Source organism: Hirundo rustica, chromosome 7, assembly GCF_015227805.2.
Source record: "Hirundo rustica isolate bHirRus1 chromosome 7, bHirRus1.pri.v3, whole genome shotgun sequence".
Lineage (NCBI taxonomy): Eukaryota > Metazoa > Chordata > Aves > Passeriformes > Hirundinidae > Hirundo > Hirundo rustica.
Window position 1 is genome coordinate 37,579,961 of NC_053456.1, and position 21,566 is coordinate 37,601,526.

The 21,566-nt window shown below is 51.5% G+C and overlaps 1 protein-coding gene across 3 annotated transcripts in view; it reads left to right on the top strand.

Moving 5' to 3' along the window:
• Positions 1–14,836, top strand: part of VWC2L (von Willebrand factor C domain containing 2 like) — a 45,004-nt gene extending 30,168 nt beyond the window's left edge. For 2 of the 3 annotated variants that reach the window (XM_040069150.2, XM_040069153.2), the window contains one exon: positions 14,685–14,836. In XM_040069150.2, coding sequence (XP_039925084.1) covers positions 14,685–14,833 — 149 coding nt within the window. In that variant the 3' untranslated portion in view covers positions 14,834–14,836. The remainder of the gene's footprint in view (positions 1–14,684) is intronic. The other variant, XR_005701601.1, reaches the window with a different exon arrangement.
• The last annotated feature ends 6,730 nt before the right edge of the window (positions 14,837–21,566 follow it).

A 21,566-nucleotide genomic window follows, 5' to 3' on the forward strand; every position in this document is an offset into this window, starting at 1 on the left:
CTGCGCTCTCTCTCTTGGGTTCATGTGCCCAAGCTCCTCTTCTAACCAAGAGAGAGGAGAGGAGAGGAGAGGAGAGGAGAGGAGAGGAGAGGAGAGGAGAGGAGAGGATAGGATATGAGAGTGATGCAGGAGAGGAGAGGAGAGGAGAGGAGAGGAGAGGAGAGGAGAGGAGAGGAGAGGAGAGGAGAGGAGAGGAGAGGAGAGGAGAGGAGAGGAGAGGAGAGGATCAACTAATTAAGAGCAGTGGCAGTGGCAAAACTTGACAGGTTCTTGTGGGATGCTGACAGGCACTATCAGACTGCTCGGGACAACCTGTGCCAGGCAGGCTGGGCTCTTCCACCCGTGGATGCCCCAGTGTTCCAAAGCCCTGTGTGAAAGCTTTTCCTTGCTGGAATAGGGTTTGCCACACATGAAGGTGAGGCTCCAAGTGCATCAAGAAAACGTGTGCGTTTTGTTCTCCTGACTGAGGTTTGGGCTTTCTAGACACAGCTTGCCCTGGTATGGGAAGCGCTGGCACGGGGAAGTCTGCAGTAACTCAGGGATTGCATGGGCTGGTTGAATGTTGGCTCCGAGGTGGGGCCAACCAGTGGCTCTCATCACTGTGTGTTTTAACAGGCTACAGCCGTGGGGGTCAGCAAGACATCCTTGACTTCCTGTTTCCCACTATTCTGTTGGGCAAAAATAATGAAATGAAATCCCCGGCACAAGCTCATCATGTCCCAAATTTCACCAGCGGGTGAGGTGGAAGCGACAGTGGGTCTGGCACTGCTGGCAGGCCTGGCAGCTGGCAGCATCCAGCAGGAATCCTGACAAATGCCATGGGCACCGCATCCCAGCAACGTGTCCCTGTGCTGCAGGGTCTCCTTGTGCACTTCACCTCATGGTGGCTGAGTTCCTGCATTTCTCTGCTGAAATCAGCTCCCGTGTCAAGGATTTGGGCAGTGCACCTCAGGAGGGGATCTCTGTGGCAGGGCAGCACCCCACACTTGGACATCAGCACCACAAATCATCACAGAACAGTTTGGGTTGGAAGGGGCCTTAAAGACCATGCAGTTCCACCCGCTGCCACGGGCAGGGATGCAGTAGCAATGTGCCACATTGCTGCTTTGACTTAGGGCAGGCAGGCAGCCCACGTGCTCGGGGTGAGAGTTCCCTTCTTTTAGTCTCCAGTTCAATCTGTGCCAGACATGTATTTGTGCCCCTCATGTCATCCTGCCCCTAACATTTCATAAGACCTGTCCTAATTTTTCTCCAAAAATCTGCCAGCTGAGAAATACATAAAGACAAGAGAGTTTGTTCCCTAAGTTTGGCAATCACTTCATGGCCCAGGGAGGAAGGATGCAAAGTGAGAGTCAGGGAGGGGATCTGTCTCAGAGGCACTGGGGCAATGCTGTCTTCAAATCAGGCATTTCCTTGGCTTTCTTCTGGGGCTAAAACTCTGAGACAGAAAGAAACCAACAGTGTAACTTCTGCCACTGGCAGGTTTTCCTCTTCCAAGGTCAGCTATGATTATGTTTGGAGAGTGCTTTGCTCTTGGTGGCAGTTTTGGCAGTTTTTGCTGTACGTACAAGGAACCATCTGGAAATCTGTTCCCAGCTTCAGCAAGTGCTGACAGGGAGTTCTGTTCTGAGCCATGTTTGTTTGCTGGCTGCAGCAGCTCCACGTTGAGCACACTTGGGCTCCCCCTTGTACCCCAGCCGGGCAGGGTCTGGCTCCAGCCCTATGTCAGGGCATGCACAAAGCCTTCGAGCCTCCCTAGGAATCTCCACCCTCTTTTAGTTGCAGGGTTTGGAGGGGTTCTGGCTTTGGGGGTGTTTGTTTTCCCATCTCTTTTTACTTCCTCTGGCTGTTGGGCTCAGCTTTTGTTTTATGTGTTCAGGAGTACAGGAGTGTGTTTCATTTTCCAGATTAGAAAACGCTCAGAGGTGTAATGAGGTCCTTCCACAGTATTTAATTATCCATAATTAAAGGCATCTACACAAAGCAGCAGATTTTCAAAGACTATTCCTGTGTTACATTGCTAATGAATTAAGTAATTAATTGGCATTGAAAAAATACAATAGGAAACATCAATCTTTTAAAGTAAAGCATTTTTTAGGGGTTTTATAAAATCATTAACTCGTATCAGGTCAGTAGCTGTTCTAATGCCTAAATCCCCCTTCTGGATTTTAAAAAAAAATCTAAGGCACAAAATGAATGTGGAAGAAACAAGGCAGGGAATACTAGCTGAAGAGTGTGGGAACACTCAGAAATGGGGAATTTTTGGAAGTCGTTGTCCATCACTTTGCCACCCTGTTCCACAGTTCCTTCCCTCTGCCCATAAGCTGTGAACCAGTTCCCATCACACTGGGAAGTTTGCAGTTTGCAGCCTCAGACCTTCCTGCTGCTGCAAGTCAAATACAGTTTTCTGCTGCGTTTAGTTTGAATAACCTGCATCCCCTCACGAGTCCCCACGGCCTTTGTGCCTCAGTTTGCCCAGTGCGCTGCTCTGTCCCAGGGGAATGTGGCAGGGTAACAGGTTGTGAGCCCTTTAGATCCTGTAGTGCCACTGGGACCAGAGGGTGGGCAAGAGTTTCATCCAGGAATTAAGTAATAAGAACAGACTGCAGAGAAGGGTAACGAAGCATTTGGGAAGTTTGGGCAGGAGGGATGCAGAACCACGTGTAGGCACCATATTTTTTCCATAGTCTTTCCTCATTCCCAGCTGCTGCCTCACAGAGTAACTGTCCTGTCCCAGCACATCAGCACAATATCACACCTGGCAGAGTGTAAAGGTCCACGTGCACTGTGGTTATGGCTTTCGTGGTGACACCCAGAGTGATGAGCAAAGGAAAGGACCTTCCTTTTTCATTGGGTGATTTCACTGAATGCTACTGTTCCCATGAAAAACCAGCACTGCTCATTTTGTTTCTGTCACCAGCCAGACTCTTTGCACGGCACCATCTGAAAGCATCCTGGAAATGCCATGGATACCTTTAAATTCAGCTAGGGAAAGAGGAAAGCATGGGACAAAACATGGATTACAGCTGCTTCTGCAGCTTCTGGAGAAATCAGGACAGGTCCCAGCAGAAGTGTTTAGGGGCCTGTTTATTCCAGAAGCACCAACCTCTGCTTGTCTGTTCTGTCGATCAGAGTGAGGTCTGCCTGTCCTTGCAGTGCTTTGGTCTCCCCATGTGTGTCCTCAAGATCCATCCACCCATCCTGCCCTGCCCCTTCCATTCCTTCCTCCTCCTGTTTCCTCAGGAGTTGCAGATTTTGGCACAGCAGTGCCATGTCCTGTCTCTCTAACACCAGGCTTAATGGTTGGGGTGGGGTCAGGGAAGATGTTCTCCTGATTTTCCTTTACTTTGCCACAGGCAGGTAATTAAATTCCCCACATAAACCAAGAAATACTGTTCCTGCCATTGTGCTTATTCCATTTCTACAGGTAATCAATCATTTGTATAGATTTGCATGGAAACGGGAGCTTTGCCGCTGCAGCCCATCCTAAATTTATAGGGATGAAAACAGGCAGATCCAAAGGCTGATAGTGTTAAACAACCCCAGAAGATCCATCCTTTGGCTGGAAGGGGAACTTCTGCTGACTGACTTTAACTTTTTAACATTAAAGTCCCCTTTCACATGGGTCTTGCCTACCCATGGCCATAATTTCTGTGTCCATCATGAGGGAGGCCAGGAGGCTGGGAACAGTGGTGGAGACTGTGGAGGCCAGGGAGATGGGAACGGTGGTGAAGGCAGCAGGAGATGGGTTCTGCTCAGTCAGAAGCAGAAAACCCAGCAACTCAAACACAAGCCAAGAGCAGGAAGAAATGGTTTCCACAGCAGCTCCTTCCTTACATGGAAAGTTTAATCTTTGTTTTGAAATCCCATTTCTGACACAAGCTCATATTGAAAACTGCCATCAGAAAAATCTGTCACCAGCTGGGAAACACAAGTGGGACCGTGCTGGTGCCCTCCAAGCATGACATTCATGCCATGATGGCAGAAAGGCCTGAGGGCATTTTTCCATCAGTTGACCCCATCCCACAGGGATCTGGAGTGCAGTGATGATGTTTTCCAGACGGACTGGAGCTGATCCCAAGCATGTGGTTCCCCACAGCTCAGGAAACCCCCGTTGCCCTGGCAGGGCTTTGTGCCAACAGGCACCGACTGCCACTGCAGCATCGCCTGGCGCTGGGCTGGGTTTGCAGCACGCTCCACCTCTAAAGGAGCAACTCAAGACAAATGTGTGGCAGTCCTGGTTCTTCCCTACCTTTTTTTCCTCCTGTTTAACACAAAATGAGCCCAGTCACAGTTTCCATTTCATTTATGACTGATGTGAAAAAATCCCCTCACCCCATAAAGCATCGCACAGCTGTAGTGACCAAGTTCGATTCAATTCTGGCTTTATGTTGAGTTGACATGAAGCCAGCTCTCTTCCATACATCATCTGTGATTGCAGTTAAGTGTGAAATACTGTTTTAATTCTTACACCAAATGTGAGATTTTTTTTCTGGAGAAAAAAAAGACATAAAAATGTTAAAGTGGGCCATAAAAATCATTATATTTTCACACGAAGCGCAACCAAGAGGTGAATAAGTTGGCTAAAAGCTCACCAGACCCAGGGAAAAAGTCCTGCTTGTTATTCTTTTGTTGTTAACCTTTGCCTTTGAGTGGAGATACCTGGGCAGGGACCACAGCTTTTGGCATGCAGGGGTTATCTGGGCCCTGATTTCCCTCGATCGCGGTGTCCTCGCACGCCTGCATGCACCAAGAGCTACGGCTGCTCCCTGACAGTGTCCCAGTGTCCCTGGGAGCTGCCCAGACCACTGCAGGGTGAACATCCAGCCAAGTCCTTGGATGAGTTTGCTTCTCTGCATCACAGTTCCTTCCTTGGGAAGCGCTGGCCACAGCGGCACAGTCACAGGGACTGGAGCTGTCCCATAGCACGCGTCATTCCATGGCTGCTCCTGGAACCCGAGCCAGTGCTCAGGTGAGGGCAGCACAAACACTACAGCACGTTATGCATGCATTTCTATTCTCTTCTTTTCTTCACCTAAAGGTTTAGTCTCTGGAAGGTCCAACTTTTCCTCCCTTTGGCTGTTGATTTTACCGGTAACATTGTTAGCTGATGCAGTAGTTCTATTAATGGATTTATTTTAAATTAATCTCTTTGATACCAGCTCACAAAACCCCACCTCACCTCACACTGTGTTTGAACAATTAAAAAAATAAATGCACCTTCAGTGCTGTTGGCATTCATTTTGGGAAGTTTCTATTTAGACAACTTTCTGAAAGCCTGTTACACCCCTGAAAGGTTAAAGTTACCTTAGAGTGGCTTTCATTGCCGACAATTACAATTTACCTGTATTATAAAAAAAAAAAAAAAAAAACAAAACAAAAACCAAAAACAAACAAACAAAAAAACCCCTCTGGTATTCTCCCAAAGCTTTATGCTGTCTTCAAGAAGATTTTTAAGAGCTAATTCTGTTTATTTGCCTAGGTAAATGCTGAAACACACATTGCTCCCTTAATAGATGATTACTGCTGGCTTTGAGGTGTTACAGTTTTCCTTCTCTAGCCCAGAGTGTGCACAATGAAACCTGGTTCAGAAAACCTGCTTTGGATGCAAAGTTCCTGCCTATGCAGTGCTGGGCCCTTCGCCTTTGCAGGTGTTTTTACTGTACACTAAACTTTTCAGTGCTGCTCAAGGTATTTGCACACACAGATCCTTTCAAAATGAAGAGGAATTTGGGATGTAAATCCCAGGGGTGACTTTGCAAATGCCAACCTGTATTTTACACTAAAAGGAGGGGGGAAAGCCCTGGATTTACAGATGAGTCTGAAGCACTGGGAGCTGCTCTTCTGCTGTCTGGAAGCTGATCCATGTGCTGGCTCTTCCAGCCAGGTGAAACTTCCTCGGTTTCACTTCAAGGCTGCCCCGTTTGGGTGTATGAGTCAGTGGAGTGAATAAAGGGTTATAAATTTGATACCCATTAATTTGCACTGCAGCAGCTCCTAACCCTGCTGGGCAGCAGTCCCCAAGCCACCGCTGGGTTAGAAACCCAGTCAAATGGGCAGACTGGGGCTGGAGGTTTTGCAGAGAGCTCAAAGTGCACTTGGATGTGCTCTCAGCTTTGATTTTGGTGCAGTTGGGATCAGAAACAGAGGGGCTGGGTGCACAGGACCAGGGGAAATGGCCATTTCCCATGGAGGCAGATACCATCATCTGAAGCAGTGGGAAATGTACTGCTTGCATTCTTTTCTTTGGTGTGCCCAGATCGTGAGCTTTGCTCCACCATCTCCATGCTGCCTTCCCCGAGTGAGCTGTGCCAAGGGCCTGAGCCAGAGCTCTGTTGCCCCGGCACGGGCCGTGCCCAGGGAAGGGCAGGTTGGACATGACCATCCAGAAACCACCAGACACTGGAAGCTGTGGCTCCTCCATCCCTGGAAGTGTCCAAGGTCAGGTTTGACGGGGCTTGGAGCAACCTGGTCCAGCAGAAGGTGTCCCTACCCATGGCAGGGGCAGGAGCTGGATGAGCTTTAAGGCCCTTTCCAACCCAAACCATCCTGGGGTTCTGTGCTCAGTCTTGGGCTTGGTCTCCTGTTGTCCTGCTCATCCCACACTCACAGCAGATGAACAGTGGAGTGGGGCTTCACCATCTTCAGCTGGGGCAGTTCAGCTGTGTTCATTTGTCTTGGTGAGGGATGGTGTCCAGCCTGTCCTTGGAGCTGGGACTGGCATCGGCACCCATGGATGTCACCGCTCCCAGACAGACAGCTTTTAAATTGCACCCATAGATCTTCCCTGCACCAAAACCACCCTGCTCCAGTATTTAGTGATGCCTGAAGTTACGTCTCTACATCACATTAAGTAACAGTGCTATCAATAAGGAGGAGTAATGTGGTGCATTCCCTTCTGGATGTCTCCCTGTCCCTCATTTGTTTGCTGCTGCTGATTAAGACGGATAACGAGCCATCAGTATTTTTCTAACCACAGTGCAAAGCAGTGAGGCCTAAATCAGTCTCTGTCACTGGGTGCCAGCTCACGATTTAGGGAACTCCAGTGGGGCCCCTGCATTCATGAGACTCCAAGGCAGCAGATACTTGGGATTGTCTGAGCAAAGCCTGGATGATGTGACCCTCTCGGTGTGAGGAGAGCCAGGAGTGGATGTGGGGCCACCAGGAGGTCCCTGTCCCACTGGGAGCTGCTGCTGTGTTACGTTTTCCTTATTGTGCTGCTGCATCGCTGGCAAAAGTGAGTGCAACAGCTCCCATTGCCCTGAACGGAGCTTTTCACCTCCCCCTCACCTCTTCATGCATTCCTTCTAACGATGGAGGGCTGGCTTGGAGTGAGCAACTTGGCTTTAATTTGGACAAGGAGATTGCAGATGTGTATGTATTTTAATGCAGAGATAAATAACTTTTAGGCATCTTCAGGCACCCAGTAATGTGAATTACGGCTGGGAAATCTCTCCTGTAAATAGGCAGTGCTTGAGAGGGGCTGTTAACATTGTCTTGTGAGCAGAGAGAAATGCAGGAAGGATGGAAAAGAGCTGCAGATCAGCTTCAGAGGAGAGGAATTCTTCGGGGCTGTGGTGTGCAGGATTGAAAGCTCATGGGTGTCTAGAAGGTACCACCAGATGCCTCCAGGAGATATTAGCCAGAGCCAGCACAGTTTGTCCACAAATGAAAAGAGAAAAGGCTCTGATTTTGCAACATTTTACAGAACAGAGTGAAACTGAGGGCATTTATTGGAGGCCATCTCTCCCTGAGTGGCTGGACAGAGGAAGAATGAACCTTCCATCTTGGGGTCACCTCGAGGAGGAGACACTTGTCACCACAGAGTGACAGGACAAGGGGGAATGGGGTTAAACAGACAGAGGCCAAGACTTTCAATCCAAAAAAGGGGAGGAGAGCAATTTGTGAGCTTTTGAACGGCAGAGGGTGTGGAAGGGTGCTGGAGCCACCTCTGGTCCACCAGAGAGAGGTTTAATTTGTGGCACTCAGGCTGGCATGGGTTGGTGGATTCGGTTCTTAGTGCCTCCTGAAAATGGAGCAGCATACAGAATTTATTGAGGGGGCAGATGATGCATTGATGCGGTCTCTGCATCACAGGAGAGCTCACTGCTGCCTGACAGCGTGAGCAGGCTGACAGGCAGCTTCCATTCTTGATCGGGACACTGGTCAGGATGGGGACACTGACCTGAAGCAGTCCCGTTTCCAGCCCTGCAGGAGTCTGTGCAGGCTGGGTGGTTGGGTGATGACAGACTTTGGAGTTCTTTTCCCCTGGTGTTTGTACTGGGAGGAGCTGTGTCCACATGGACATCACCTGCAGGAGCAAGGAGCAGGCAGAGGCACAGCACAGTGCTGTCCCTCCTGGCACCACTGGGAAGTGGCACACAGGGATCAGAGCCGGGCGTCACTGCCCCACATCCCGGGATCGTGGCAGCCCCGTTCACAATGCACCCTCAGGCTTCAGCCACGCTCTGAGCCAGGAGCTCCAGCTCTGGCCTCCTTCTAACACAAGAAAGCTCAGGGGTTGTTTCCTCTGGGTGGGGTTTGCAGCTGCCCCTGCAGAGTGTCACCAGATTTAATTTTCAGCGAGGTGGAGCTGAGCATCACCAGCTGATTTCTTTGTGTCTCACCTCCGGCTTCGCCCACTGCCTCCTCCTCCCCCCAGAGAGAGGGGGGCTGCACTCTCCATTCCATGCAGTGAAAACAAGACTTCTTCCCTCCTCAACTCCTTAATTAAAGCCACAAATTGAGCTCTTTTCTTGCAATCTGAAGTGATCACGTAAATAGCATTGGCAGAGCTAAATGAACGTTTGAAAAGATCCTGCAGGATCAGCAGAGAGGGGCGGTGTTAACCTCCAGAAACGGAGGCCGTCATTAAAAACAAGATGCTGGTTTTCCTTCCCTTCTGAGCTCAGAGCTCAGCCTGGACATGGAGAAAGTCCCAAGATGCAGGCACAGGCAATTTCTTGCCTCTGTGACAGACCCTGGAGGTTCTGCTGTGTTTTTCCTCTTTTCCTGTTGGGGATCCATGAGCATCCTTGCGTGGATTCCAAGTGTCATCCTCATTTAGGCGCTGCTTTGCAAGGGGTTGTTTCAGCACCGGACTCCAGTGCTGGGGACTGCGTGGCTCGGGGTGTGGTCATGGCAAAGCCTGGGAGAGGCCTGTTTTGTGGGAAAGGCAGAGGAAAATCTGCCTTCCCACTGGGAAGAAACTTGGCCATGCTCAGTCGAAACAACTCCCCGAGGCCAAACCCCCATGCCGAGCTGTGTTTGTGGTCGAGCTCCAAAAGCAAAGCCATCGAGCCTCATTCAGCTGAGCCAGCGACTGGGGGGATGTTTCAGGATGTATCCATTCCTAAATGCTGTCAGGAAACACCACAGTTTTCCACTTATCCCTTGCAACTCCAGTTTTGGGGCACACCACTTGGGAGCCTGAGGGATGGCTGCTGAATTGAGCTGCTATTTAGCAGCTGTCTTTAACTAGGCAGATAAGCGTAGCCATCAGCTCCTCTCTCCTTGATGGAATCCATTGACTGAAGAAGCTAAATTCTCCTGGAGTCAGCTTTAATATTTCCTAAAGGGATGGGGAGGCTATCAAAGAAGTGGCAGGAGACATATTTTACTGAGGGGAAACTACCGCTCCTGCTGGATTCAGAGGCTGCACAATGAGAAGTTCTGGTGGAGATGATGAGGTTTGTCTGGGGCAAGATGCTATTCAGGGCACATCTGAATATCACAGTTGGCCTGAAGTGATGCACGCTTGCTGTTTGATTAACATTTGATTTCCTTTTATTGCTTCTCTGCACACACAAAGCTAAATTCAGAGCTGCTGAAAGCCACAGGCAGAGCTGCTGAGTTCAGTAAAAGCCATCTGAGGGGTCACAGGGAGCTGGGGGGACGCTGCTGTTCGGCACCGAGAGGCTCCAAGGCATCAGCTCGTGCCAGGAGAGAGCCTGGCCCCCGAATTCCCTCTGGAACAGGGGTGCAGTGCACCAGGGTCATCACACAAGTACCTGATCTTCAGCAGATGCTTGCAGAATTTTCCGTCATTGTCCCCAAACAACAAACCAAATACGATTTTTTTTTTACATCTCTCTCATCAAACCAGCATCTGAATGTCCGTAATACATCTCCATAAAAATCTTCACAGCTGTTCTAGCAAACAGCCTGGAGTGCTGCAGGTTTTTATGAGTATTAACTATGTTAAGCAAAGCAAATCTCACTATTACACTGTCTGTGGGAGCAGCAAACTTCTCCCATCAGTCTCCCTGAGCAAGGAAAAAGGGTGATTGGTGTCCTGTTACCATCACAGTCGCGGTTTAAGATGCTTTTACCGAGAGCGGGATGACAGCCCTTGCCCAAAGCAACTTCTTGTTCCTGCTGCCGTTATCCTAAGTGACCTGATGTGCTTGACATGTCGTCAGATGTTTCTGAGCAGCGTCTTCCTTTGAATAATAATCAAAAACCCCACGCTGCCGTTCTGTGTCATCCTTTGGGGGTTTGTTTTGGCACTGATTTGGCAGACCCTGGTCTCGTCCAGCTCCTCCAAGCACCAGTCCTCAGCGGCGCTGGGTTGGGGTCCTGAGCTTTTCAAATGTTGGGAAGGAAAAAGAATATGAGAATATCAGATAATTTAAGAGTCTGTTGAGCTCTGCTGCATGGCAAAAAAAAAAAAAAAAAATAGGACTTTATTTCTTGCTGTGGTTGTGACTTTAAGGGCTGCAGCCCCTGCAAGGCACAGGGCACAGCCATGCAGATCCCCAGGTGCTGGAGGTTATCTCCACAAGGAGCTCTGTAAATCCCAAAGTTTCTGGAAAACTCCCTGGTGACTTGTGCCATGGCACAGAAAATGCTGCTTGGCTGGAGCAGAGCAGGGTCCCTCTCTGAGCGCCTCTTCCTCGTGCCTTCACCGTGGGTATGATGCTCACTGCATCCCAGTTTGGACAAACAGGATCCAGTTTTCCAGTGGGAAGGTGGGAGAAGTTTAAATAGGAAAAAATAAAAAAATAGCAGAGGAGGAGAGGCTGGCTGACAGTGATTGTGCTGGAAAACTGGATTTCAGGCAGTGGGAATATAAGTGGAATTGTCACAAATGCAGTGTGGAAATTTTGCCTTCCGTTAGAAATCCATGTTTCTGTAGGGATGGGGATAGCCGTGGGAGAGAGAGGATGCAGTAAAGCTCTGTCCAGCTCACTGTGGTGAGCAAAAGAAACCATTCCGCTCAGGCAATGCAGAGGGGGATATTTTGAGAGAGTGCTGGGGAAGAAAAGGTCCAGAGCAGTGGCAGTGTTGGCCCAAATTAAAAGTACTAAAGTCTGTCAGGAGAGAGGCAGAACATCCCACAGGAGGGCAGATGTCAGTAGAGCCCCAGATCTTGTTTTCCTCCATTTTGCTAGAAGCCAAGAAGAAAGAAAACAATCCCAGTTGCTGTGGTTTTCCCCTCAGTTCAGCCTCTAACTACAGCTCCTTCCTTGGGTGTGCCCAGGCGAGCCTGGCCAGCCCAGGGACGCTGGCTGCTGCCCCAGCGAGGGCTGCTTTGCACTCCCTGTGATTTACCCACCACAGCTGCCACCTTCCCCCTTTGCCTGACCCAGCCCCTTTGGGGTGGGAGCAGCATCCCGGGGATTTTCTGCTAGACAGAGATGCTTGCCAGGTCCTTCCAGGCTCAACAGATGCCAGGGATCAGAGGGGCAGAGTTTAATCACAGATTTGCAGAGCTGCCCCGTGTCCTAGGCTGGGGCAGGGACGTTGCTGTGCTGCTGTCCCCAGAAAAAGGGATCCCCTCCCCAGGGGGACGCTCAGAGACACAGGTGATGTTTTTAGCACACCCCGCCTCCTCTTTCCTTCCGTGTCTGCTTTCTGCTCTTCCCTGTCCTGGGGCATCAGTGAGGGGTATTTACTGATTATTTCCATATGATCCCCTGGGGAAGCTTAGGAGGGAGAAGAGATGTGGGGCTGCTCGGAGCAGGCAGGGCAGCCAAGGAATGGACAGATATGCAGCAGGATGAAGGAAAAATAAGTTTTTGCCCAGATGGCAGCACCCCATCAGCCAGTCCCAACGCCATCACCCTTGGCTGACTGTGATCCCTGCACCACTGTGGTGCCGAAGTCCGGTGAGAGAGGTGTTGGGTCCCAAGAGCCCGTCTGGGAGGCAAAGCTGACTCACCTGTGAGTGAGCAAACCTGCTGGCTGCCTCACCGCCAGCCTCCCACCCCTTCCCAGCCCCCGGGATGGGCCGGCAGGGCTGTAAATCCAGGCAGAGCTGTGTCTGGAGTCGTGCGTGGGTGTGGAGGCAGCACTGGCCTCTCAAATGAGTCGCTCAGCAGGCAGGGCAAGAAGAGGGAGACGATCTTCCCCTTCCCTTGCCACCCTAATCTCCAGGGGAAGCTTTTTGTTTCTGTTACAGTGAGGAGTGGTTTTGACACCCTGGGCATCCCAGACATCAGCATCCCACCAATGTGCCATGCCAGGCACTGATGGCAACTTCAGATACTGCTACAGTTACTGGAATCTTTATGGCATTTGAACCCAGGACATTTAACAGCAGCAGAGGAGCTGGCAGGGACACCCTCGCTGGGTCATAGCACTCCCCACCCACCGGGCCCCAGGAAATGGAGAATTGAACCAGCGGTGAGAGCACAGGCAATGGCACAGCCAGCACAGGGACTCAAAGGCTCTGAGAAAGTGTGACAACTTCATTGGGCTGCCAGAGACACAGCTGGAATCACAGCCTGTCCAGCCAGGATGCTGTCTTCCAGACAGACATCAGTTTGGGAAATCTTCAGCTCCAGACCAAAACAGGCCATGACTTCTTAAACCTGTGAGCGAGCCTGCAAGGACAAACACAGACACCACGTGTGCATGTGTAGAGTTTGGCTGTTCTGTTCATGCTCTTGGTGGTAGCTCCTGGTTTTAAAGTTCTTTGCAGTCTGTAATGGCTGAGGTTGGAGGGGCTCTTTGGAGCTCGTCCAGCTCAAAGCCCAGCTCCCAGCAGCCTCGAAACATCCCCACCCACAGGGCTCCTGCACTGCCAGCAGCCCCGTGTCACCTGTGCTCTGCTCAGCAAGTGCAGTGCAATCTCCTCGTTCGGAGCAAAAGCCGGCTTCTTCCTGGAATCCTGATGGAATTCACTCGAGGAGGAGGCAGCGTGGAGCAGCACAGACCCTCCCAGGGCCACAGCCTGCCCGCCCAGGCCCTGCCCGTGGAGGAGGAGCAGCCCTGGGGTACAGCCTGTCAGCCCCAGTTCTGTACCAGGAGCCATCCAAGACATCTTTCTCCGGCCTTTCTGTGGTGCCTGGTGAAGATGGATGTGAATGTGGCTGTAGAGCCACGCTTGAAGGGGCCTCTGATGAAGGTGGGAGGGTTCAGAAGCACAAGTAACACTCAGGCACCTGAGCTGCCTGGTTAGCCCAGCCCTGCCAGACTCGTGGCCTGTTCCACAAAGGGTGCTGAGGAGCACCTTGCTGAAGTCAGGGCACTCAGAAAGAGCTCTCTGAGACTGTAAAGCGTGGGACCCTGGCACTGGGCTACAGCTCAACCTGTTTCCAGCCTCGTGAGGGACACTGTTTCCCTTTCCCAGCCTTTAGCCGAAGACTTAGGGAACAACTTGCCCATAATTCCATGTCTGTACACACTCTTACCTTTGGAATGCACCTCGTGCGCTGGAGGCATGGACAAAACCGGTGGCCAGTCAAGGGGTGACATTTCAGAGCAGCACTCGAGCCACAAAACACTTTTCAAATGTCTTTATGCTTCCCCGATGGCACCAGTGTGACTGCCTTGAATTTTTTGTGTGTGCCGCTGGCTCTGACATTAATTCCTAGCACTAAGTGGTGGAGGAGTAAGAGGGGAAGAGAAGAGAGCTTGCAGAGGAAGAGATGGGCAGTGGATATTTGTGGGGCTTCTATGAGGAGGAGGAAAGCGCTTTAAGATCCCTTCCAACCCAACCATTCTGTGACTGGGAAATAAGATCCTTGCTGGTCAGCTTTGATATTGTGTAATGAAGAAAAAAAACAAACAAACAAACAAAAAACCCCACACCACCACCCAAAGCAGTAGTAAGCAGAGTAGAAGAATTACCCTTGAGGAAAAATACCCATATTTTATCAGAAAGCGTATTTGAGAGGTGATGCAATAAATAATTTTTGGTTAATAGCTCCAGGCTGGTAGGGGTCCTTGGGGTTACCTGGTGCTGGAGCATGGCTGCCAATGGCCCCAGGGGGTGGATTGGCTCTGCTCCCTGCAGCTCCCCGCAGGCTCGCCAGGCTGGAGCAGTGAAGGCCGGGCTGTGTCCTCACATTTGTCCTCACGGTCTGGTCCGTCCTGCGGCCAAAATTTACGAAGAAAGAGTTACTAAATTAGTGGCCAACCGAGTAGAAAAAGCTGAGTGCCAATGCCATTTGTTCTAGGGACTGGGTGCAGAAACAGAGAGGAAAGTTTCAAGGACTGTTTTTTTTCCCTTTAGTGCCTGGTGGCAACCAAAAAATGAGAGAAGGGATTGCTGTGGGTCTGAGGCTCGGCACCAAGCAAGGCGGGAGCGTTGCCACAGATTTCGGCAGCGGCGGTGGCGCGGCCGGAGCACAGCACAGGGCTGGCACTGGGTCCTGCCTGTCCCAGGCTCAGAGCAGAGCTGGTGCCCCCAATGCAAACACAGAGCATTCATCCTGTCGCCCCGTGTGTTTCCGCAGGTCCCAACTGCTTCGCGGGCACCACCATAATTCCCGCGGGCATCGAGGTGAAGGTGGACGACTGCAACATCTGCCACTGCCACAACGGGGACTGGTGGAAGCCGGCGCAGTGCTCCAAGCGCGAGTGCCAGGGCAAGCAGGCTCTGTAGCAGCCCCCTGGCCAGCGACCCGCTCACGGTGATGGTGGTGATGGCGGTGACCAAGGAACGGCTTCGATGCTGCGCATGTGTCCGACCTCCCGCCGGCTGCGGCAGGGTCGGCAGCAAGCCCTGCGAGGGTGCCACAGGAGCAGAGATGGCTGCCTGCGGGGAAGGGGCTCCCAGCTCCTGCCCCGCTCCGCACACGCTGTGCCTGGTGTCCAGGTGTCTGCTCCGCTGGGGAGTCACCAGTGCTGGGACTGGGGAGGACAGCAGGAGAACAGCCCGGGCACGTTCCCGGCCTGCCCGCGCCTCCCAGGCGCCAATCGAGTCGCTGCTCTCACTTTCTGCGGTGTGGGTCGGGGGGCGTTTCACATCTATTTATTTGAGGGGTTTTTGCTATTGTGATTTTTTTTTTAAAGTCTCTTCCTAAGCTGGGATCATTGGGACAATACAGCTGCGAGTGGAGCAATAGATGGAGCATTTTTATTGTGGCTGTAAGCGCGGGTGGCGCTAAGGACGGGAGGGAGGTAGAAATGAAAAGGGATGGGGGTGTTAAAATAAGCCCAACTGGAATGTAACCTGCAGCAGGACCGAGGTAGATGCACAGGTATAGACCAGCCAGCCAAAGCTGTATCTGTGTTACACTTTTCTCCACTGAGTGGGGACAATAAAGCCGAAGACACCTGTGCAGTCAACGTGACCTTGATGGGAGCAGGGCCCACAGCAGCTGCCTGGGCAGGCTGGGGCAGCCGACCAGAAGGTGCTCCATGAAAGCAACGTCTTACCTGGCTTGTTTGTGTGTGATTCCTGGCTGGAGCAGAGGGAGGAGGGCCCCACCTGTTCCTGCTTCCCGGGCTGAGCGTGTGCTCTCCTGCCTTGTCCCATCCCTAGGCCCCTCTCGCTGGAGACAAGGGCAGTGTTTCACTGCCTTCAGCGACAGCAGGTCCCAGTTAAAACATGGGATCACCCCACTGTGGAGGTTTCCAGGAATGTCCCATGGTTGTGGCAGCCCTGAACTGGCCCAGCTGGCGGGTAAGAGACCCTTGGCTACAGCGGGAGGGAGCCGCCCTGGCTCTCCCTGGCAGCATGCACAGCCGGTGATAACGCAAGCCGTGGTGCAGCGGGGCTGGGCTGGGCTCCTGTCGGGGCTCTCCCGAAGCTTGCCGTGCCTGCCTGCAGGAGCAGAGGTTCCCAGCAGCCGAGTCCCTGTTGGGCTCTCCAGCACTGGCACCTCCTGCCTTCTCAGGCTGCAGCTTCCAGGCGATGCAGTGACAAAAGCCACCGATGTCATGTCGCTGCCCTGCCCGCCCAGGCCAGCACAGGGCCTTTCCCATCGCTGTCCACGCTCGCTTCCCCGCTTCCTGTCAACGCCACGGGGCTGGAGGTGCTTGTTCTGTTCAGAGTCAGACCCCAGTCCAGCACCTGCTCTCCACAGTGACGGCAGCAGATCCTCCCCACGGCATCCTCAGCGAAGCAGATCAGCGCATCGGGCTTGGTTTATACACACTGTTGCCTTTATACTTTTATTTCTTCCCCATTTTGGTGTTTTCTGGAGGGCAGGGGTGGGAGGAGCACTTAGCCCAGCAGCTGCTGTCCTGTGGCTGAGCACTGGCTGCCTGCAGGCCGAGCTGGTACCATTGGAGACGTCATCACCACACTTCTTTGTAAGCTGTTGCCTGTCAATGACTATCCAGTTTCAAAACTTTCAAACAATAGTGTGCCTGAAACTAGTGAGAAAAAAAAACCTGTACAAATGGGAGGGAGGGGTCCTAGAAACAATATTTGATGTGTAAAAGACTATATTATTAAAAAATTATTTTGTTAAATATAAAGTGTGTGAACCAGCAAAAAAAAAAACCACCAAATTTTACATTTGTGGTGTATTTTACTCTGCTGATCATCAGCCCCTCAAGCTCCCAATTGCCCAACTCATCCCTTGCTCCAGTTCCTGTCTCTTCTCTGTGTTGGTGAGCGCAGCTGGGCTGGGGAGAGCAGGTCTGGAGCCTGAAGTAGCCGTGAGAATCCCGTGGATGGGATGGGTTGCTCAGGGAGTGTCTCAGCAGTAACTCAGTAAACCAGTTATTGCTTTGCCAAACCAGGATTCCCATTTGTGGAGCTGCCACGGACCAACATGGCTCCCAGGCTCTTGCTTCGACCTCCGTCTGCTTTTTTGTTACTTTTACTGGTGCCATTTCATATTTTATGCCATTTCCTGAACATGGAAATTTGCTTTCAGTTCACAAACTCCATTTGGTACCTCCAGATGCATCATTATTTACACTGATTAGTAGTTACTCTAATTAATTACAGCTTAATTACTGTAGTTAATGTTTGTACAGTGCTTGGAACAAGTACAGCACTATACGTGCCACATATTATTATTTTCTTCTTTATTAATTAAGCACCATCTCCATTCCATGCTGCGCTACTTCATTATTTCCCAAGGAGTCGCAGTAGCGCCCTTATTCCCACCCAGGAGTGGGGTGCTGCAGGGCTGGATTGGCACGGGAAGAGCAGTGGGTTGCTGAGGAACATGGGAATGCTCAGGACTTTGCCCTTCACCCTTTCACAGCGCTGTGGAAAAGAGGCAGAGGGAAGGGGCCCCCTTGGCCCCAAGGACCCGCAGAGGGAGCCGGAGCGTGCTCTGGGTCACACGGGGGAAAGCCCTGCAGATCCCATCAGGGATGTGTCTGCGAGGCCTCCGTGGCTCAGACTGGGAGGGAATTGATTCCCCCAAATGCAGCAGAGCCAGGCACAGTCCCACTGAGGGATCCCACAGCTCTCCCCAGGCACCAGGGCGTCAGTGGGACAGGGGCTGGCACCGGTCACTTTCTAGGAGAACTTCCACTGCTTATGTGGAAGAGTTGCCAGTTGTGGGTTGGCAGTGCCTCCACAGCACTGGGGGTGCCAGTAGCCCCAAAAATCATCACCACCACTCCACTTCCCATCAGCCTCTCTCGGGATCCAGAACTGAAATCCCATCAGTCACTCTCCAAATACACTACAGAATTCCATCCTCATCCCAGTCCCTTTCTCTTTTTTTTTTTTTTTTTTTCTTTTTTTTTTTTTTATTAATGTTGTAGTTCATTTCTTTCTTTAATTAATCACAGCTCTGGGCCAGCCAGACCCATTAACTACTCTTCTCATTTAGACCTTTCAGAGATGCAGCTGCAGATGCAATTTAATTTGTTGACCCGTGATCGATAGCAATTAATACCATCTCTTTAATCTTGCTGAAAGGTTCATCTTGGGCTCCCAGAGGCTGCCAGCTGAAGGGAAAGGTGCCTGGTACATGTGTTATCAGATGGGAGAGCACAACCTGCTCCGTGGGCACCGCCCTCGCCATGCCCCCAGGCTGGCACACTGGAAAATGCAACAGGAATTTGTGGGATGTGGAGAGGAGAAGGAGGATGAGGGCGAGGGAAGATGCTGAGGGGTAAAGAAGAGCAGGAGGCTTGGTAGGGCAGAAAGTAGGGGGAGGTAGAGTTGGTGGGCTAGAAAAATGAGAGGAGATAGAAATGGTAGAGCTGAGCAGATGTGGCGAGAAAAGGGAGCCAAAAGGACTCGAACTGAGGCGAAAGAGCAGGCCAGAGTGGCCAGCAGCAGGGGCAACAGTCAACTTTGCAGAAGAAACAGGCCCAGAGTCAGAAGTGCTTCCTCTTAGGGATCTTACACCCAAACCTCAGTGATGTGATGCCATCCTGTGCCCCCCAAATCAGCAGCTGTGTACAGCTCCCTCCTCCTCCTCCTCCTCCTAGCAGTGGGGAAGTCCATCCCAGGAGCATCACCCTTCCCTGTCCTCATTAATATGCCATTAGTCAAGATGGTTTCATAATTAGAGGATGATTTCCTGCACACCCCAGGGGGAATGACTCAGCTCCGGAGCACAGCAGGGCAATGTCCTCCTCCCCCAGGAAGCTGCAAAGTACGCTCCAAACCAGGCTAAGCCTGGGAAAATCCCGAACTCTGGGCACTCTCCGTCCTGCCAGTGCTCCTGGGGCAGCAGCAAACAGCGGCTTCGGTGGCACACAGCGAGCTGAGTGCCCTGGTGACCCTCCCCTGGATGCCAGATCCACTGCAGCCAGCCCTGTCCAGCCACAGCTCTGCATTAAAGGAAAAAGCAAAGGGCAAATCCCAGGATTCCAGCACAGCAAGAACAATAAAGTGTTTCTCTTTGGTGGTTGTTAAAGGGGAAAGAGGGCCCATGTGGATACAGGGCAAATGGATGCCCTTTACATAGCAAAAGGACATGAGTTTGCAACAGCAAGTCAATAGAGAAAATGAAAAATTTATCAAGAAACCACCTTCCTTGTGGTGTGGAAGCTTAGCTTTTAAAACACAGGGGATGGAAGGCATGGAAAGGAATTGCCTGTATTTATATATTTAGAATCACAGAATGGTTTGGGCTGGAAGTTTTCAAGGGCCACCTACCATATGGATTTATTTGCATTTGCAGATTGGCTACCGTTTTTTCTTTAAGAGAAAGTATATTTTTACCATGACTAAATCCGATACCTACAAGAGCTCTACTCTCAGAAGATGCCCGTTCACGTAGAAGGGAATCTTCCGCTAGGAAATTGGAAAGAGAGACAAAACCCAACACAGAAGCTTAGCCAGGCTCCCTTGGGCTGGCCCAGAAGGAGACAGGGTCCCTGCCAGCACTGACTGGTCCCATGCCTTGGGCAGGGGATGGCTGCACCCATCTGCAGAGATGGCCTCACCTTGTGAGGCAGCTGGGTCTTACCCATGGCTGCTCAAGAGACACACAGAGCCTCTCCTTTCTCAGGAGTTCCTGTCCTCTGACTCTGCTGGCTCCCCCTTCATGGAATCAGGGAATGGTGTGGGTTTGAAAGGACCTTAGGAATCATCCCACTGGGCAGGGACACCTTCCATTAGCCCAGGTTGCTCCAAGCCCCAGTGTCCAGCCTGGCCTGGGAACACTTCCAGGGATTCAGGGGCATCAGGTACAGGAGATGGTGATCTGGGGAAAGGACAGGGAGAGAGGCACAGCAAGCGTGAGCTATTAGCTGTTTCAGTGGGACAAAGCAGGATTTCAGTAATAATTAATGCCACTATTAAAGATCCTCTTTTAGCCTGTACGGCATCCGGCAGGGGGAAGGACACGGTGAAGGTACTTCTGGTCATTAAACACGCACAATGGTCCATGCTGCTGCTGTCTTTGACAGTGATAACCCATGAAAGCTCAAAGAGAAACCACCAGCCCATTCTCCCTCCCAGTTTGCACAGGGATTATCCTGTAACCCACATGGATTGTCTCTTCAGGTATTCCAGCAGTGCCTTGGCTCTGTGTTTGGAGAAACAGCCAAATCCAAGCCGAGGGAGTCTGGGAAGAAAAAGCTTGTGAATCTGGAAGGCAAAACTCCAAAGCAGCAGGTGAAAAAGGGGGTTCACCAGGCTTTAAATTGTCCTTCCAAATGATGTGAGATGACCACAGACTCACAGAATAGTTTGGGTTGGAAGGGCCTTTTAAAGCCCACCTACTCCAACCCCCTGCAATGAGCATTAGGCCAAGTTGCTCAGAGCTTTCCATTAGGCCAAGTTGCTCAGAGCTCCATCCAACCTGGCCTTGAATGTTTCCAGGGATGGGGCAGCCACAGCTGGGCAGCCCGTGCCAGGGCCTGACCACCCTCCCTGCAAACCCATCTTCCTTATACACAGAATGAACTGACCCCCCTTCAGTGTAAAGCCATCACCCCTGTGCAACAGGGACACTGCAGACAGGAGCATCCCACCAGCAGCAGGACCTGTCTTTTGCAGCCCCAGGTCCTACCCTGGAGGACTTCGGGAAAGGCTGCAATAAAGCTGGGGTGAGGAGTTCGGCTGGAGTGCTGGAAAGTGTGGCCTGGAGTGCTGGGACCATCCCCAACACTGCCACCAAGGTCTTGGCTGATAAACACCGGTTTGGTTTAAAAGTTGGAGAGCAGTGCTCATTGCTCCCTCCATTACTTACCTGACGTGGTGGATGCACCCTCTGCCTTGCCCAAACAGTTTTCTGGACTTCCCAGGGCCCGACTCTCTTCCTATAATTTGGCTGTGTTCGCCGTTTCTCTGGGTTTTTTGTTTGGTTTTGTTTTTTTTTTTTCCAAAGGACGAAAGTTTTGGGAAAGAGAAGAGATAAAAAAGTGAGGAACTTGTTCTCCTGCAAATAATCCACTCCCATACACACCAAAAGGCTCATTTTGCAGTCCATTAAGCTCAAGTTAATGCAGGTAGAGCATGTCTGGCACGCAGAGGATGGTAAAGGTTTCGGGGTTTAATTTTACTCAGATGGAAAATCCTCCACGTTCCCGGCTGGTGTCGGCACTAGCGCAGCGCGGCACATGGGCCCGCAGGAAGCGTGAGGCCAAGGTTAGAGCACCTGCAAGTCAAGAGGCTGCGATACCCAAAGCAGCAATTTCCCATCCTAGTGCCAATCTTCTCGCACTTCATTGGCACGGCGAGAGGCCGCCGGCCGAAGGGGAGCCCTTGGAGCTGCAGATGGCTTTAAATCCCCCACCTTTCCCTGGATTCAAGGTTATCCTCCTGGCTGGCCCCGTGCGCTTGCGTTCCAAACAAACAGCACCGCCCCTCCCTGCCCCCCAGCCTGGAGGGGAGACATGTCTGGACGATAAAGTGTGTTTGTTACCGTGCTGGGAAGCTCCAGGGGATATTGAAGCCCTCCTAAAAAACATCCCAAATCCCCCTGCTTTTGTCAGCAGCGTGGAAGACAACAAATGGAAGG